This window comes from Nicrophorus vespilloides, unplaced genomic scaffold (genome assembly GCF_001412225.1).
Source record: "Nicrophorus vespilloides isolate i.1.1-1 unplaced genomic scaffold, Nicve_v1.0, whole genome shotgun sequence".
NCBI lineage: Eukaryota > Metazoa > Arthropoda > Insecta > Coleoptera > Silphidae > Nicrophorus > Nicrophorus vespilloides.
This window is the reverse complement of record NW_017098530.1, coordinates 67,693-77,996: the sequence shown is the minus strand read 5'-3', so window position 1 is coordinate 77,996 and position 10,304 is coordinate 67,693. Positions and strand designations below refer to the sequence as shown.

Genomic DNA, 10,304 nt, shown 5'->3' with positions numbered 1-10,304 from the left:
TATTAATACATTATGATTTTATAAATTTTAAATTCATTGCATTTCAATAATATATTCTATGTAGAAATCGGAATCCCGTGTTGGAATAAAATTTTCAACATCTGCATTTTTAGTCACCACGTTAACAGCGAGGATTACTTTCTCGTGTGTTAAAGAAGTAAGATCTTTTTTAAATGCAGGATACGCAGTAGATGCACCATTGATCCTTTTATCCAGATTATGCTGTAAAGCAGACTCTAACTGGCCTGCGGTAAGTCCAACGTATCTCCGAACCTTTAAAATTACATATTTTAATATAATTGCATTACATATTTAAAGTTGATCACTTACCACATAGCATTTATTTTCTGGTGTTAAAGCTAGCAAGTGTTGCTGTCTAACAAGAAACATATTATATCTATGAACATTTTGCACACGATATATTTCTTGAACATGGAAATTTCTAAATTCTTCACGTAATGTATTATATTCACTTGTACAGCTTGGAAGAATGGTTTTACTCTCATAATTCCAATCTAATGGAACAAATTTCCTTAAATCCATTGTCACTCTGTTGATAAAGATTGTATGAACGATATTCTGGAACAACTACAAAACCGTCGTATAGATTTGCTATATATAGATGGAAAGAAAATACATAAATGCAGGGGATTCCCCTATTTATTTTTACGTGAATTCTGCCATCTAGCGGATGAGTTTTACTTTATTAACCACGCCCAAAACATGCAAATCAAATAGTACATTTTCAAATAATAAATGAAAACAATATTATTTCGTGTGTATTTAACATAAGTAACGACGGACCTTCAAATCAAAGCAATCAATTCGTTCGTTAAATTACATACAATATATGCAATCCAATATACATAGAACGGGTCTAAATTGCAAGCCCGACAACCGAAAGATCGTCTTTTGAAATCCCGACGTTCGAAATACCGACTATATCAAAATCTCGACAACCATAATTCCGTTTGATTAATAATATTTTATTGTTATTAAAAATAAAAATGTAGCACAAGGTGACTATGCTCCGAAATAATTTAAAAATGTTATTGTAGACATTTTCGTTATAGTCGGGATTATGGTTGTCGAGATTTTGATATAGTCGGGATTTCGAAAGTCGGTTGTCGGGCTTGCGATATAGACCCAAAAAAATCTGCCAATTCATTTACTGTAGAAATTAGAGACAAAAGGATTTTTACAACTTATTTCCTTTTTATTTAACTTCATACAACATTTTAACAAAATCAAATCTCACAAAGCAAAACTGAAAACTTTGTATAATATTACATAAAACTATAACAATATCAAATTTATTCCAATAAACGAATAACAGAGTTATTTATTACTATAAAATATTATTTTATTTCTTATATTTTCACAGAAAATATGACTTTAAAAAGGAAGGAATGTCTATATATCAATTGTTCAAATAAATCTTGGATAATAAATTTGTTTCTGCAAATTTCCTCATTCTCTCATTTCCTACGTGCACATAAACATTGCAATCATTACTATTATCAGAAACTTTTTTCCCTGTTGCAAAATTTCTTGCTAATGTAGAACTGGACGCTTTGAGGGAGTATTTGTATTTTGTGTAATTTTATTGCTTATAAGCAGCGCGTTCCACGGAATACATTTCTTTCCCACGTTGAAGTACCTAATTTCGAAAATTTAAATTTATTTGTAAAGAGATTTTTAACGGATGTTTATGTTTGCATATTTGTATTCTACGACACATATTTTATTAGATTTCTTTCTTATTTTGCATCAGCAAACAAAAATTATTATATTGGTCGGCTATTCACGTTGTGGAGTTTCAATTGTTGGGAATTTAATGAAATTCGTTGAGTTTTACATAACTTTATTAGTTGCTTGGTCGATTTGAGATTCATCTATTAACAATAACAATTATAATAATGGTTGGACACAATAATGCACTATATTGTACAGATACTAATGCTGACGTGTAAGTATTATTTTTAATTGATATTGATTGTAAGAACATTACAATTATCAGTAAGTTATGAGTGGAGACCACAAAAGATTATTTCGTAGTAATATCAATAGCCAATGGAATTTCATTCGTACTCGTTTTGTTGAAAAAAATAATTGGTCATCTTGTTAAATTGTTACTTGATTTATTCACATTTATTTATTTTTTTGGTCGTAAATCGAAAAATTGCCAAAATTAAATAGGCTGCCTTCTTTATGTGTATAGCCAGGTATATGTGTATTATTATTATTCATATCATATAAGTAATCAACAATCATCAACAATAGATTTATTAAGTTTACAACACTATAATTTGAAAATATATAAATAATCAATAACTACTTATTGATACTGCCGATAAGTCGAACATGACTCATTGTCAGTTACATCTCAAATTTAGTTGATTTATCATAACGATTGTGCTCGGGAAATAACTATATGATTGTATAATTTAAGAAAATAGTGTTTGATACAATAATCTTTACTGAGCTATTAATGGATAGGTATCTTTAAGTAATATACAGAACAATAGAATCTCGCTTAACGAGTATCTTGCATAACGAGTAATAAAATGACTCGCTTAACGAGTGACGAGGAGAATAGAAATACCGGATTGTGCACCTACTACATTATTTTCCAAACATGTATGATTTTTTTTATACTTTAAAAACTGTCCCGAAGAAAAAGCCGCAAGAAGATAGTCATAGGAGAACAAAAGAAGAGAATTAGATTAGATGAATCATAAATAATAAACTATTTATTTCGTTTTTGTTTTCTGCAAATTTGCATTTCAGGTTAGTTCATTTCGCTATAGAAGAAAAGAGAAAGGCGATTCACACTCCTTAACAATGTATATATAGAGTCGATTCCGTTTAATGGAGACATATCGGGACTAGTATATATGTCCCAATTAAGCGTCTCGACTATGTTTCCGACTTTAGGATTTGTCCCGAATAAGCGGCTGACCCGATTAAGCGAAATCTGGTCAGCCTTGATAACGGAATTTCATTTCAACAATCTTTCTGCATTTAAAAACATTTCTAAGAACAACAAACTCACTAATTCAACATCTTTCAATTGTTTCATTACCTATATATATGTAGAAAAACATGTTCTTATTCTATTTTATACTTTAAAAAAGTTCACTACAAGGCACTTCTATTTAGCAAAGTTATTTGCTCATTCCTTATATAGCATATTGATAGCAAATTTTAGAAAAATGTATAACTATTTTTTAGAAATGTTCATTAGTTCCAGGATTGGATTCCTTCAAAATTGTAAACAATTATAAGCAGGATTCTTAACATTATATCTGTCGCCTACTTGACCTTCCTTGGTAACCTTATTTCAAAAAAAGTAAACTTTTCTATTACTACTATAGTTCTTAAATAAAATTCATAACATTATGTATGATATGTAGAAATCGGAATCTCGTTTAGGAATAAAAGGATTCTCGTCTACATTACTGGTTACTACAACGACTGTTTCTTTAGTAAAATCGATTTTATCAACATTTTTTTCAAATTTGTAACCCCCATCAGGTACTTCAATCCTTAGATCGAGATTATGCCGAAGAACCGATTCTAAATATTCTTTGGGTATTCTAACGTATCTCCGATCCTATAATATTTCATATACAGTTTCAATTGCATTAAATATTTAATATTGTTCGCTTACTAAATAATATGTTCCTCCTGGTGTTAAAGCTAGTAAATGTTGCTGTCTAACTAGAAATATGTTATATCTCAAAACATTTTGTACTCTAATAAGTTTTCCAACACATTTGATTTTATTACATTGTTGTGGCCAACCACTTTATTATTAATTATTGATATAAACAAGCCTATCGGCACTTGAAACATCCGCTTATCCGCAGTGATTCCCAAAGTGGTCTATATCGACCCCCAGGGATCTATGACAACATAGGGGGGTCTACGTCAGGGAAAAAAAAATTGGGGGTCCACGATAGTGGATCTCAACGTACATTGATGGTACCTATTTATTTACATTTTACTATCTTATAATATAAAGACTTAAACATTATTTATAAAAGTTCCTATGAAGTAAAAAAAAATTATATATGTTTATAAAATTGTGTTGTAGAAAAAGTTGTAGGATGTAGGCATTGGCTTTGTGGTCGCAATATATTTTGAACCTGCACATAATGATATACCAGTATCATCTTGTTACAAGCATACGCACAGTCTCAGAGCAAAGATATTAATAATTATAAAAATGTCCCAATGTAAATAATAAATTTACAAAAAATCAATCAATCGGGATTTTGATAGACGGGATTTCGGTTGTCGGGCTTGCGATTGCCACCGATATGTAGAACGTTAAAATGAACATAAATACTTTGTTATCATTAATTGTTATGAGCTGATAAAATGATTTTATTTTCCTCAAATAATAGTAAAAAAAAATATTTTATATTAGAATTTATTTATGTATAGAATGTACTTTTTTTTCTTATGTATGATGTTTGGTCAATAAATTATTATTATTAGTAAAATTAGTTAATATTTCCTAAATTAATATTCTATTATTTAAAATCGGCTCTAATTTAATTTGTCAACAGTATGTATATTTGTAATCCTCATATAAAATACATATTTAAAAAAAGATAATAATGTTGGTGACATTATTTTTTATGAAATATTCAAGAGAATTCCCAAAATATATGAATGTATACTAAATATGTTTTTGTTATCTTATCTTAATTTCCAAATAGGGCCGAAAGAGATTTATATTTTATCCAATTTTATCTTAATTTCCATTCATGAAGAATGTTTATTTAACATGTATCAGCAAATAACAAATCGTGCTATATAAAAACATTGTTCTTAAATTACTTGTTATTAATTAATTACATATAAAAATAATAAATAGATATTTACAGATATGCCACCAAAAGTACAAGAATATACAGGGCATTGTCGTGCATTAGCGAATCTATGAAAATCTTTTTTTTGGTACGCATGATATAAACGCTATTATTTTAAGGCCCTAATTACGCCACAATTTCAATGCTTATTGACACGATACCTTCTTAAGGAATTTTATGATATGGACGACCAAAGAAAATTTGCTATGAGCCAAACGCAACTTGAAAGCAGTTTAAAAAATAAATCAATTAACCAATTACAAATCAATAAAAAGATTCTGTTTTATTTTTGCATTCCAAATTTGATCCTTAGCAAATTCATTTGTATAATATGTTTAATTTTAAGTTTGTGACCATGCTTGTCAATGTTTGAGTGTGTGCAAGTCATCTGTGGTGATCTGTGGTTTATAAATTTGGGAGGTTTTGTTCGTAGTTACTTTTATTAATTATTAAACTATGGCCGGTGTCAAAGTAATTGAAGATGAAGCGCACTTCCAAAATGAATTGTCTTTAGCTGCGGCCAAACTGGTCGTCGCTGATTTTACTGCCAGTTGGTAAATATAACCTTTAAATATTTTGATGATCATTGTTTTCCTATAAGAAATCCTTTTGCAGGTGCGGTCCTTGCCAGAGGATTGCTCCAGTCTTCCAGCAGTTGGCTGGGAAGTACCCAAATGCTGTCTTCCTAAAGATTGATGTGGATAAGTGCCAGGACACTGCTGCTGCCCAAGGAGTCTCTGCTATGCCAACATTTATCTTCTATCGTAATAAGGTAACAATTTAATCAGTATTAACAATTCTTGGTAGTGAGGCAGTAGAAACTGTGAGCTAGTTAAATGTAAAGTATTTAAATGTGGAAAAGAAGATTTAGATTGTGCATAAAAAGCATATATATTTATAAAAATAATATAATTAATGTTACAAATAATCAAAGGGGCAAATATCTTAATAGTTGGCATTCATTTAAACAAAGGTTGGTTTTGGGGCCTTTTCTTCATAAGCTGGCTTGTTGAGAGCAGCTACCCAAGCGCTGCCATTTTCACCTTGAGATATTGCTGTGATCATACCTCTGGCGACATTTTCAGCTCTGAAAAACGATCGTTATTAATACATAATTTTCGTAGCAACAGTGCAACTTACGGTTGTAACGGCATAGCCATCAGTTGGTCATTGGCGTATTTGGTGAGGCCATCAAAAGCTTCCAATCCCTTGACTTGTTTAAGTAGAATTGTGTCTGTAATGCCTGGACAGATTGTGACTACCTTGACACCGGTGCGGTCGTAGTAGAATGGGGTACCGAACGCTCGGTCAAAGTTGACCACAAAGTGTTTGGTGCCACTGTACACTGGTCCACTTGCAATTGCTTGTAATCCCAGAATGGATCCGGTATTGACAATAACGCCACCCTTGCCGTTCTTATCCTTACCCATGTACTGGAAACCAAGGAGCGTTCCCTGAACGACAGCATTCTAAAAAGATGTTCCATTCAAAAACTATTTCTTGAAGTAAAAGTTTAATACACACAATATTGACTGCAATGGTCATCTCCCAATTGACTTCATCGAAGATACCGGCATTGTTGCAAACGATGTCCAGACCACCAAATTTGGTGAAGGCCATCTTGAACGCGCCTTAAAGAAAAAGAAAATAGTCACTCAGTTTAATCAGTAATTCACTGACTCACTTTCCAGCTGCTGCTTGTTGGTGACATCGACCTTCATAAAGTAGACTTTGTCTCCCAATTCTTTGGAGTACTTTTCTCCAAGTGTGCTGTTTACATCAGCCATCACGACTCCCTAAATTTCGATAAGTCTATGCAACGATCCTAATAGTTTGATAGCTGACAATATTCCTTACCTTAACTCCATTTTTCAAGAGTTCCCTGACCATGCAAATGCCAATACCGTTGGCTCCTCCGGTAACGAGGGCTACTTTTCCGTTAAAGTTGTAGGACATATTATCGTCGTCTGGGCACGTCTATGTGAAATGCAAGTTGAAGAAGTCAGTGAGTCTGATTGCAAGCAGATGAAGACGCTCTGTATTTATACCAAAAATAGCCACAATTATCATCGCCCGAAAGGTTAAATAAATATATCGTGATAAAACGATTTGAGTTTGGTGTTTTTTCGTTGGGCATAAACAGAATATGCTCTGTATTGTTGCAGAAATAAGATATTATGCAATGACGTATTTAGTTTTTTTTTGTTATTATTTAACGATTTTGTAATTAAGGAGAAAAATCTTGTCAGCAGTATTTACGAAGTTCTATATTTTGTTATCGTATTGGGCGATTGAAATAGAAATTAATCTGATATTTGTAATTTCATGAGATTTTTTTTATTCGCTTGTGAAAAACCACTTAAACACTACTTGCCATTATTGCAGTAATATTTGACTCATTAATGGGCCAGAATTTCTTAAATTTCTTGTAATACAAATCTATGCATATTTTTAATGAATTTACTGATTTATTAAGACACAATTAAATTAAAAAGGTGGTACAATGCGCGAACCACGTCACACTAGACATGGTCAAAAGGTGGTACAATGCGTGTACCACCGTCCAACAAAGAGTTTGAATACTATTTAAAAACGATCTTTAAGAATCTACATTTAATATTTTTATCGCTTTTTTTTTCACCTATCTTTTGTTGTTTATATCTGATATTCATTATTTACATTTGCAGACGAAAGTTGACCGACTCCAAGGAGCGGATCCAAGTTCATTGGAAAATAAAATTAAGCAATATTATGGATCAGCTGAAGGGGACGATGCCGAAAGCATCGATGGACATGTAAGTATACGCAAATAACAGTACTGAGCAATTTCTAATAATTTACTACATAGGATTAACACTATTTAAATGCACAATGAAATATACCATGACAGAAACCTTTCAGACTCCTATGCAGTGGAACCTCGCTTAACGAGCACCTTCGCATAATGAGCATTTCGCTTAACGAGCAAAATGTAAGAAAAATGACTTGTAATGAGTGTCGATGAGAAGAGAAGTCCCGGATTGCGCGCTTGCTACATCATTTTCAAAAATTTTGTACACATATTGTGTGTATATTTTAATATGTTTCACTATACGAGTAAAAAAACGGAAATTTTGGAACGGATTAAATTCGACGTTCCACTGTTATTGTATTTCATCATTTAACACTCTATTAATAAACGTCACTTGAGAGGCACATATTATGTATATTACATATCTTTCTTATAATTATTTTGTTTTTGTTGCCCATTGTTACAAAATTGAAAATAAAATGTATAAATATAAATGCTTCAGAAAACTATAACTGAAAGGTATTGTTACTTTACAATGACTTCAATGTTAATGACACGTTATTTATTTATTTAAACGTTTTTATTGGCTATCGACTTAGGATTGAATAGAATCAAGAAAAAAAATAGTATTAACAATCATATTAAGTATTGTTTTTTGCCTAAGGATTATGAAATGCCAAAGGTTACATATTCTTTTTATTAACGCAATGATGTAATATTGACGTCTATTTATCTCATGTCTTTAAATAATCATCTTATTTTTTTTTCTTTATAGATAATTTTCATAACATAATTATTTGATTTTATGAGCAATTAAAAACATATCGAACTTTGATAATTAAGAGCACATTTAAAAGTATTAATTTTAGAATTTATAACACAAATTTTGCATTAATTATTACTATGGGATTACATAGGAATGAATAGGAAATCATATCAACAGTTTCTGAAATTTGTGGCGAGAGTTCATTTATTTTTTCGAATTATATTTTTCTAATAAATCGTCTTATTTTATAAGGGTAATATTATTTAATATTAAAGTAACAGATTTTCAAAATTTTTATCTATTTTATTTATTTCTTTTTCTACAGTGTTGTGAATGTTGCCTCTGTTGCTTAGACCTTTACGAAATCTTCGAATGCTGTTGTATCTTTTCCTGTCTAACATCGCATAACAACAGTGATGACGACGACTGTTGTTTCTAAAAATCAAACCGACAATATTTTTAATAAGTATTAATATATTCATCCAAAATTTATAGTCTGCCATTATACACACAAAATTTATATATAATAATTGTTGTATACCGTCATATTTTACTATTTACTGCAGAGCACGTGACAATAAACGTTATATTTTCCTTTACGACTTTTAAATTATACTAACCTTTACTAATGATTTCTATTGCTTTTATATGATGCACTAATTCTCTTCTCTTTGCTTTCTTAGATGGACTTGAATCCTTTTATCACCAAAGCTGAATGCGAATGTTTGAACGAGGCCGACGATCATCCTTTGGCCCACTGTTTGCAAGCCGGAGGTGGATTCTTGCAATCCGACTGCGATGAACAAGTAATAACAAAAAGAAAATAAACTACCGCAATATTTAACTAACATTTAATTCACAGTTGATTATCTCGATAGCGTTTAACCAGGGCGTCAAGATACACAGTTTGAAGTTCAAAGGACCTGCGGACAAGGGTCCTAAGCAGGTGAAGATCTTCATTAATCAGCCGAGAACGTTGGACTTCGATATGGCCGACAGCAACACCAGCGTCCAGGAATTGGAGTAAGTGTTGAATCATAATTTTATGAAATGTGATTATTGAAGATGATCTGTTTTTTTGTCAGTCTGACAACCGATGATTTGGAAGGCAATCCTGTGAACCTGCGTTACGTGAAGTTCCAGAACGTGCAGAATATTCAGCTGTTCGTGAAGAACAATCAGGGCAATGGCGAGGTGACGCAGATCGATCATTTCGCCGTTATCGGATCTCCAATTAGCACAACGAACATGAGCGATTTCAAACGTATTGCTGGAAAGAAGGGCGAGAGCCACTGATAATTGCTAAATAATTTGAGCGTATTTAATAAATAAATAATTTATAATTGAATCTAAAGACCGAACATAAATACAATATTCTTTTGTTATTTAAATAACTTTTATATATACGATTCTAACGTCTATTTGTTTCTAAGCCTTAATTTACAATTTAAACAACCACAACCAAACAATCAAATTTTTGAAAAGCACAAAGTAACAACAAAGTGGTTACTGTTTTTGCGATGATCTTTAATATATGTTAACTTGTTTGTTATTAAGTTTCATAATTTGGCACTACTTTTACATTACATATTCTTTTGTAGACAAACATGTGTATTCTTTCAGTTATAATTTTTATTCTGCTGCATTTCATATTTTTTAATTTTTGTTAATCAAGTTTATGTCCGGTCGATTAAATTGACATAAATTTATATATTAAAAATCGCTTTATAAGCTTTTGCTAAATAGATTATAAAAAACATTTTAAAGTTTACAATAAACAAAATTCTATTTGTTTATCAAAACAGTGACCAATTACGGTTTCATCAAGTCTTAATTCATAAATAAATTGCTTTCTACTATCTAT

At 31.1% G+C, this 10,304-nt stretch overlaps 3 protein-coding genes across 3 annotated transcripts; 1 reads left to right on the top strand and 2 right to left on the bottom strand.

The window, feature by feature from the left end:
- On the bottom strand, nt 1–608 carry LOC108562667. The gene is made up of 2 exons (XM_017921081.1): nt 331–608; nt 1–273 (listed from the first exon to the last, which is right to left on the bottom strand). The coding sequence occupies exons 1-2, from the start codon at nt 541–543 to the stop codon at nt 34–36; spliced, it is 453 nt and encodes a 150-aa protein (XP_017776570.1). The 5' UTR covers nt 544–608; the 3' UTR covers nt 1–33.
- A 4,629-nt stretch (nt 609–5,237) lies between these two features.
- On the top strand, nt 5,238–9,794 carry LOC108562679 (thioredoxin-like protein 1). The gene is made up of 6 exons (XM_017921097.1): nt 5,238–5,437; nt 5,499–5,655; nt 7,571–7,678; nt 9,124–9,246; nt 9,303–9,463; nt 9,526–9,794. The coding sequence occupies exons 1-6, from the start codon at nt 5,340–5,342 to the stop codon at nt 9,734–9,736; spliced, it is 858 nt and encodes a 285-aa protein (XP_017776586.1). The 5' UTR covers nt 5,238–5,339; the 3' UTR covers nt 9,737–9,794.
- On the bottom strand, nt 5,776–6,917 carry LOC108562680 (15-hydroxyprostaglandin dehydrogenase [NAD(+)]-like). Its single transcript, XM_017921098.1, has 5 exons — nt 6,741–6,917; nt 6,568–6,679; nt 6,408–6,514; nt 6,024–6,352; nt 5,776–5,970 (listed from the first exon to the last, which is right to left on the bottom strand). Exons 1-5 carry the CDS (start codon nt 6,837–6,839, stop codon nt 5,847–5,849), a joined length of 771 nt encoding a protein of 256 aa, XP_017776587.1. The 5' UTR covers nt 6,840–6,917; the 3' UTR covers nt 5,776–5,846.
- Nucleotides 9,795–10,304: the final 510 nt, after the last annotated feature.

Coding starts and splice junctions, on each gene's coding strand:
- LOC108562667 (XM_017921081.1), bottom strand. CDS start 543: ATGGATTTAAGGAAATTTGTTCCATTAGATTGGAATTATGAGAGTAAA. Junction 274..330: donor CAGAAAATAAATGCTATGTG/GTAAGTGATCAA, acceptor GTAATTTTAAAG/GTTCGGAGATACGTTGGACT.
- LOC108562679 (XM_017921097.1), top strand. CDS start 5,340: ATGGCCGGTGTCAAAGTAATTGAAGATGAAGCGCACTTCCAAAATGAA. Junction 9,247..9,302: donor AATCCGACTGCGATGAACAA/GTAATAACAAAA, acceptor TTTAATTCACAG/TTGATTATCTCGATAGCGTT. Junction 9,464..9,525: donor ACCAGCGTCCAGGAATTGGA/GTAAGTGTTGAA, acceptor TTTTTTTGTCAG/TCTGACAACCGATGATTTGG.
- LOC108562680 (XM_017921098.1), bottom strand. CDS start 6,839: ATGTCCTACAACTTTAACGGAAAAGTAGCCCTCGTTACCGGAGGAGCC. Junction 6,680..6,740: donor TCTTGAAAAATGGAGTTAAG/GTAAGGAATATT, acceptor ATCGAAATTTAG/GGAGTCGTGATGGCTGATGT. Junction 6,515..6,567: donor CAACAAGCAGCAGCTGGAAA/GTGAGTCAGTGA, acceptor TTTTTCTTTAAG/GCGCGTTCAAGATGGCCTTC.